The sequence below is a fragment of the Pieris rapae genome, chromosome 11 (genome assembly GCF_905147795.1).
Source record: "Pieris rapae chromosome 11, ilPieRapa1.1, whole genome shotgun sequence".
Classification (NCBI taxonomy): domain Eukaryota; kingdom Metazoa; phylum Arthropoda; class Insecta; order Lepidoptera; family Pieridae; genus Pieris; species Pieris rapae.
Window position 1 is genome coordinate 6,824,184 of NC_059519.1, and position 8,644 is coordinate 6,832,827.

At 29.1% G+C, this 8,644-nt stretch overlaps 1 protein-coding gene across 1 annotated transcript; it reads right to left on the bottom strand.

Moving 5' to 3' along the window:
* Positions 1-4,112: 4,112 nt before the first annotated feature.
* LOC111002014 lies at positions 4,113-7,962 on the bottom strand. Its single transcript, XM_022272103.2, has 3 exons — positions 7,659-7,962; positions 6,386-6,498; positions 4,113-4,340 (listed from the first exon to the last, which is right to left on the bottom strand). The coding sequence occupies exons 1-3, from the start codon at positions 7,942-7,944 to the stop codon at positions 4,158-4,160; spliced, it is 582 nt and encodes a 193-aa protein (XP_022127795.2). The 5' UTR covers positions 7,945-7,962; the 3' UTR covers positions 4,113-4,157.
* Between the last annotated feature and the right edge of the window lie 682 nt (positions 7,963-8,644).

Genomic DNA, 8,644 nt, shown 5'->3' on the forward strand with positions numbered 1-8,644 from the left:
ATAACAATTTATTAGACTTATTTAATCCCATTTTATACTACTACATAAAGTTATTAAAATAAGTATAAATTTAACTAATCTCTTAGTGTAAATAATAGAAATAGTTTATACAGTGTCAAAAAAGTCGATGTAATTTCAAATTCTCTGCATATGCGGGTTTTAGTAGTAGTACCTGGATGACCGAGCTTCACTCGGTATTTTTTTTATACATACATACTAATAAAATGGTGAAATATGAATGTTATTATCGAATAAAGATAATTGTATTCATAATTAAGTTTTTATTTGACTGACATCTTTAAACGAGCAATTCAATGTTTAAGTTGATAAAACACGAATAAAATGACATTTTCTATAAATGATTCCCCCCAAGAAAACCCCAGAAACCCCCCGTATACTTAATTTCATGAAAATCGTTGGAGCCGATTCCAAGATTCCAATTATATATATACAAGAATTGCTCGTTTAAAGATATAAGATAAGATAATTTAAAGATATAAGATATTAGTAAGCACAACTACCTCTAGGCACAGCTAGTACACTTCAATGTCTAAACTGGACATACGCTATATAACGACGACGCAGTTTCATGACTTAGTAGTTAATAGAACCTAAACTAGAGGGCGCTGGAACAGTTTGTTTTGTTTTAAATATAAAAATTTAATTTAAATTAACGATAAAAATATATATAAAACAGAAAGGGTACTTTCTACTTTAAGTTTATCAACAAAAACTTAGACTTATTAATTAGAAGTCTGTAATCTTTCTACCAATTCAAAACCTTTTATAATATGTTTACTGTTTTGCCTTGTACACAGTTCATTAAATAAAATTTTAAATTAAATCTTAAATTTCATACATATAAAAATATGTAAATTACCGATCATGCGCGTATTGCCATAAATCTAAGTTCTCCTCTAAATTCACTAAGAATAATGGAAAAGAAAATTAATTAAAAAATTAAAGAAAATTAATTTCAAGTAGTTTTTGACAGAATTAATTTTAGCCCAACAATAGATTAACTTGTATTCCAACTGCAAGCTGTTCAAACAAACACTAAAATAACCATTGCCTAAACAGAAATCCATTTGCCCGTTAAGAAACTCTGGATTACAACAGAATCTCTAGCTTCTTATTAAAATACCTAAAAATGAGTATCATAGAAAATCAAAATGCTACCAATAGTAACAAGTTAAGGATAGGTTTGATTGATGTACATGTTTAAAAATATAAGGGCGATAACTGATCAACAGGTTCTGAACGTGGTTTTTGGCATTAATACACTCGCTATTTGCGGTAGCACGTTATACAATGTAGGATGTCTTCACAATAAGACAAACACGTTGTATAATAAGACACAACGTTGGACACGTTAGTATAACTATATAATACAACTTCTTGTAATTATATTATTAATTGTAACTTGAGCTTTGAATACAGTCAAATAATTTGTTCTTGTACCCTCTCGTTTTTTAACAGGCACGCGTGTATTGTTTTAGATTTAGAAAGGCAAACGTCGGGTAATACATTATAAAAAAAGTAATTAGGAAACTGTGAACGTAGCGATAAATGTGTTGAGCACTATTTGACAACAAATTTTAACAAATTAAAGCCTTCGTTATATAAGTAGAAATTTTAATTTTAGCATTCCAACTCAACTTTGAATCGGTTGTCGGCTTGTCGGCTTGGATAACGAAAACTTCTAAATATTTTCTTTATAAACAAGAGATTCATTTCCTGAGTATACCATTTCCTATTGATGTTAATGAAATGATTTAAGATGAAAAATGTGATCGGAAAAGGTATTTCGGGCAGATTTTTCTCAAGACCTCTTTATTAGCGAGGAAATATTGAAAATATGTAGATTGTATTATCAAAAAAATCCACATTTTTCTTCATTCGTTATTTATTTGAAGTACACTACAACACCACGTCCAATTTATCGAAATATATGTTTGAAATACAAATAGTAGGCCGCTACATGTCAGCGTCATGTTTTGGAATCATCAAGTTATGGAATGTCACATAAGATTAGGGCACTTGTCATGTATTACTGTGAATATGTTAATCACGAACAGACAGACCTACTAAAGCTATTAGAATGAACTCAAGTTTAAGAAAAAAGCTAATAATATCGTGATTATTAACCTGCTTTAATAAATTAAACAGTTTAACGGTTAATAGATGCGTATAGTGGGTTCGATATTAGAAATGTTTATAGTTTTAGCAATGATTATCCAACCTTTAAAATAAAATCAGTGCTACAACTTCTTTATGCCCTGGCCTCAGATTTTTTAATATGTTTATGATCATTTTTAAATCTAATAGGCAAATATGTGATCAGCTTCCAGTGCCTGACACACGTCATCGACTTTTTTGGGTCTAAGACATGTCGGTTTCCTGACGATGTTTTCCTTCACCGTTCGAGCAGATGTTAAGACACACAGAAAAGAAAGTCCATTGGTGCACAGCACGGAATCGAACCTATGACCAGGTATGAGAGTCGCACGCTGAAGCCACTAGGCCAACACTGCTCTCACCTTTAAAACCTTCTTTATATATTTTTTTTACATCTTTAGGGCAATTAATATACAATATTTATAGTGCATTAAGGAATCGCTTTAATTAAAATAAAATGAATTTATTAAAAAAATCCATTACCTTGAAAAAATACTACAATTCTTACACATAAAACCTTCAGGTGTACCTATTCATAGATTGTCTCTGACCCAATAATATAAAGTTTCCATATAAAGATAACATATTTGACACAGCTGTACAATAAACTTCCACGCGGTATTAAATCCCATTTTATTCGTTGCCCAGGTACCCTGGGTTGTGTCGTTTCCGCCTGAAATGAGACCATTCATGTCTGTTATGGGGGCCCTCCTTTGTTCATGAGAGAAGCGGAGAGCGTTTTTCAAAAATATAAGAGTTATATATAATAAAAATAATTATAAACATTTTAGCGTATAGCCTGAAAGATAAACTTCCCTTTCAAATTATTTAAGATAGTTTTCATTGAAGCGGTCCTTCCTTCTGGAATCGTATAGATTTGGTATTAGGGTATGGAAATATATGAAAGTATAAATAATTATGAAGCGTTAAGCCATCGTCGATCCGAGTAACGGGTTTGTGTGAATTTTTTTTTAAATTAATAACTGAGTCATTTTATACAAATATTTTCAGTATCAAATTCTCATGTTATTTTCTAATACGGACTGTCTTTAAATAATGTTTTATTATAATATTATAATCAATCTTTAATACTGAGTAAATTTTTCTAGTATAAAGTGGTGGTATGATGAATGAAAATATAATAAAACTAGCAAACAAATTTTAAATTTTCATTAAATTATTTATTAGTTTCTGATTTTTTTTGATGTTCTTTTGACATTCTATTGAATCAAGGGAATGCTGTAATACTATTGGATATTGGTACAGATCCTCAGTAAAATAATAGCCCTAATCTATGGGCCAAAAGTACTTACTTCCTCTGAAAATAAATAAAAAATACGTGTAAACTGTAAAGATTTTTAAATTCGTGTAATCAGAATATAAAATGAAAATCATTTCTACATTTTAACCTTTAATTTATTTTATTTACTTCAAACCACATAACACAAGACTTCATTACTGATATTTCGTGAAGTGTGTGAATAATCATAAAAAATAACCTCTAAGTGTCTGATTGTGTCCTTACCGTAAGGAAAAATTTACGCATTTATGGTCCAGTTGTGTTTATTTGATTTTCTATTGTATTGCTTTTATCTTTATTCGCCGTTCCTACAGGTGCGTGAATAATGTATTTAAGCCAAATAAACAGTGTGGAAATAAATATGATAAGAAGTTTTATCCCTCTTTGAGCTATTTTTAGATATTTATTAATACACACAAAAGGATTTTTTGGTAACACTTTTAAGTTGTGACTTAATAAACTTCTAAAATGATTAAATGACTTTTGACAGGTAAATGTTTCCTCATTAGGAAACATGTCTTTTTATTCTAGAATATTTTTGCTGTTAAATGCAACAATAACTAATTTCAGACATTATATATAATCATAAAAATTACCGTAAAATTACTTAAGCTATTAAAATAAAAACAAAACCGTTAAATAAATAATTTATTTACAAATAAATAAGCATTAAAAACTATTAATTCTGGTACTCAGTCCATCCCTGGTATGGCAGAGGTGTGATTATTTCTCGTCTCCGTCTATGATGACCATGGTGGCCAGCGTATATCACCTGGTGATCGTCGTGATCATCATGAGAGGTCAACTTCTTGACACCAACAATCGCTGACAGCAATAAAGCGAGGGCTGACACTGCTAACGCCTAGAAGTCAAAGTTAAAATGTTTAAGTATATATTTATTAATACTTTGTTGAATTAACATATAATAGTCTAATTTAATATAAACATCCAAAATATAGTCCCGTATGTACTAGGAGTTTTAAAGCAAAACTAAAAAAAAGATCTCTAACTGTATCTTCAAAAATTCTTTATTTTGTTATTAGCTCAGAGGTCAGTATTCATTTGAACATCAATGAACTGAGAATTATATGCTATAATTAGAATTATACTATGATACTCTATCCAAATATATCCTATGTTCCTCGTAATATACCATTTCAGAAACTTTTGTCCGTCAAAAGAGGAACATTGTCATCATATATGTATATATGTCATATATGATAATGAAAGCAGTGTTTGAGGCTAGTCTTCTTATTTCCAATATAATTTTCGTAATGACTCTCTAGTAAAACTTATTTTTAAAACACAATATATTCTAATGTTATCTAAATTCTATGTAATAAAATTTTAAAAAGTACTAGACAAGCAGTGTGTTAATAATAACATTAAACATAAAGAGACAAGGTTTATCATTCTTTAGAAAAATATTTCTGTAAAGGTCATAGAACAATGATACACTTATTTATAACCCACTGGGAAATTTACTTAAACTAAAATAAAAATCTATTCAATATCAGATGGTGTTTCTAATGTATTTATGGTTAATGAAATGATTGGATTCCTTTCGATCTAATACAACTCCTAATACAATTACTGTGATGGCACTTCATTTGAAACAAATATTGGTAGGAGCCAATGCTCCTTGTGACAATAAAACTACATATAAGGCATCAGTTAGAATAAATGTACGTGGTCTTGCAATTTTAGTTATAATATTTTATAGTATTCCTATTCCCAAATTGCATTTCAATTAAAGAAGAAGTGAATCGCCTTCAGATTTATTAGATGCGTTGGGCTCAGAAGAGTCTTTATTCGCTTATAGGGATGTCTTTTAGATCATATTTTTTTAAAGTGCAAGCATACCCCATACTTTGAATTAGGATTGCTTCTCACTACCAGTGGTTCAAAGCCTGCCAAATATTAAAACAATTTTTCATTCATAAATTATTTGATCAATTTAATTATTATTTATTAAATATCTTACATAATGTTATAATGTTTTCATAGGTCATAATATATCATATCATACCATACCATAGATCAAATTATACGATTCTAATGTATTATTTTACTTTATAAACAAAAATGAATCGAACGAATTCGAGTATTTATCATTTAATCCCTGAGGATTTTATGGAAAGAGATAAATTTAAAAACATTAAAAAGAAAAACCGAAAAGTTGTTTTATCCTTAGGTTTTATTCCGGAATAGGCGACCATGTCTATGGAGTACAGCTTAATTTTCCATATTTTAGCAGGTAGCTACTAAATAGCAAGCTAATGATTCATAAATTAAACTGTTAAACGCAAATTTCGAAATATATAAAGTTTGGGAAGCTTTGTAGTCTCGACTAAAATCGCTTTGTTATCTGACTGCATCTTTAAAAGTTCATTTAATTTATTTAGATAAAAGGATACTCGTGAACTTGTGAAATGAGACTCCATCATCTCTTGTACTCTCAAGTATATTGAAGACAATATGTAAGGGTTACAAGTTCAATGACTAATCATAATAATTAAATTTAATTATCATTTTAAGATTCATAGTCTGACAGAAAATAAAAACATATTTATAAAGTTTAATCGCTGTGGCAATGCACCAGTAACTTTGCAGCAATTGAATTGAGATACTTAAATAAATAAATTTAAAATATTAAAAAAATATTGATAATATAATTTTACTAAAACTAACTAACAATATATAATTCATTATAGTAGTGTTGATAAGTGATAGTCATAGTAGATGCTTTTACATATAATTATAGCTTAACATTACGTACGTACGTAATCTTCCAAAGTGGTTCATTAATATCATCATTAAGTACTTTCGTTACAAATTCGTTTATAGTAAAGGATAAAAGCGTAATATATATAAGCCGGAGAATCCGTATTAAGAAACCATCCTTACCTTCATCGTGAGCAATCCCAAACCGCCGATTCCAGCAGCCCCTAGGGTTTTCGCGAACATGAGCCCTAATAAGGCCATTGAACCTCCGCCATCGCCCTTACCACGCCCTGTACCTGTTCATAAATTATCTTATCAACCTTTTTCATTCCTATTTGTAGGTAAAGTTGTTATTTACTTATTAGTTTAAATTTTCGTAAGATTTTGAAAATCGAGAATTTATGAAAGCCTTTATAATTAAATCAAATACATCAACAATAAATGAAGTAACTACGGAAAGATATTACAGATTTTATAAAACAAATGTATGCAATATCAATATTATTTATGTCCCTCATTAAACACGAAGCTTATAAAACATTGAGTTAAATGTAATAAATTGAATCAAATGAAGATATTGTATTTAAATATACATGTTTTTTAAAATATTTAGAATATACAATGTTATCAACTAATAGAAAATCTCGTAACATTTATTTAAATAAACCCTATCTAACTACATATATTGTATGGGTTACCGCTTTTTCTTATTGAAAAGTCAATGAACCCTTCTGACGTTTATCTAGCCAATCATAATTACGCTAAATAATATATGTGCTGTATATAATAAGTGTATTTAATTTTAGACTCACTTTCGACTAAGAAAAGCGTGACATTTCACTCACGCAATGATTCAATATTCGATAAAAACTAATGTAAAACCTAGTTTTTATTGTAATTCCGTTCTCGATATGTGCGTATTAATGTATTTTAAGCGGCTTAGTGACAACTTTGTTTCGTTGCATTATGTATTATCTATTGTCTAAAGAAACAGCGTTACAAGATAATCTAGTATTTTTATTGTAGTAATTGAAATTAAAAATATTACATCTTAAGACACGAGTTTTGTTAATAAAAACTGTACGACTTTTAGAATCATAGATTAAACTTAATAGAATTATTAAAATCACTTCCTAATTTTGTAGACAATTACAGATAAGTGAAAATGTATACTAAATAACTTTCATTCATTGTCAACACATTAAATTCTGTTTTTCTTTTTTTTTGTTTAAAAAATCCCTAAAATCTTTGAAATGTTTACCTTCTTGTTATATATATAAAAAAAATGAACTATTTGTGAAGATTTATAATTGGCCCACAGTGTCATATATATATATATATATATATATATATACATCTATTTCTGTATTGTGCTGTGAATCTTCTGAATAAGTAAATAAATAAAAAAATAACTATAAATTAAATTAAATATATACATTATTGAAGTTAGTCTTACCATTGCTTTCCTTATACGACTCGTCAACAACCTTCAGTGATTCCTGGAAAACCCGACTAAGCTTATCCTTTTCGATCAGATTCGGCAATTTTACGTGCAACTCATGTCCTTGTAGAAACTTCGCCATTCTAAACAACATAGAATCGCCGAGCGATCGCCCAGATTCCTCCAAGCTATTAGATATAGGCACATTTACTAATTTCACCCCATCGGCTAAATCAATATCACTGTCGAGTAACGCGTATGTACCCGAACAAAGGGCGAGCATCACGATTTTCCGGAACATTTTTCAAGGCACTGGTTCGAGAAATAAGTGAGAAAGGTTTGATATAATGTCTTTTATAGTGGCTTTCGAAAAAACGACAACAACGCGAGAAAAAGTAAGAAGGCTTCGACTGTCATTTTACACTCTGCGACTTTGTAATTATTTAGATTGTGAATAAAACCTTTTTAATGACTGTTAATAGTAGAAAGCTTTAAACGTATGAGTCTACTAAAGTTTATAAAAATTATGAAGGGTTTTGTAACTTTTTTATTAAAACCACCTTTAACAGTAATCACTTCAATGTTAATAGCGATTTGGTTATAAACTATTTAGATAATTCAATATTTATCTGTTAAAAGCAAGACTATGTATTTTTTTTGTTTTAAGTTTTACGTTAAAATTTAGTACAACTCACAACGAACTATGAAAATTATAAGTTCAACAGTTTCAATTATTTTAATCTTGTCTTTTAGAAAATAAATTCCGCTTTCGGTTCTATAAATTATAAATCTACGTACAATTTTTTTGTCGTCAACGTTGAGAGGTTTTAAGTTGTTTTGATACCTCGAGCGAAGGGCGCTTTTCATTTTTTTATTTTAACTCGGAATGCAATATCACTTTCAAAAGAAATTTAACACAATTGAATGAGACGTTTTTATGTAACAGGATACTCTCTAAACGATGTGTAACATTATGTTCTCTAATACCAGGTTGAATTTGT

Coding starts and splice junctions, on each gene's coding strand:
- LOC111002014 (XM_022272103.2), bottom strand. CDS start 7,944: ATGTTCCGGAAAATCGTGATGCTCGCCCTTTGTTCGGGTACATACGCG. Junction 6,499..7,658: donor GTCGTATAAGGAAAGCAATG/GTAAGACTAACT, acceptor ATTTATGAACAG/GTACAGGGCGTGGTAAGGGC. Junction 4,341..6,385: donor TGGGATTGCTCACGATGAAG/GTAAGGATGGTT, acceptor TTTGACTTCTAG/GCGTTAGCAGTGTCAGCCCT.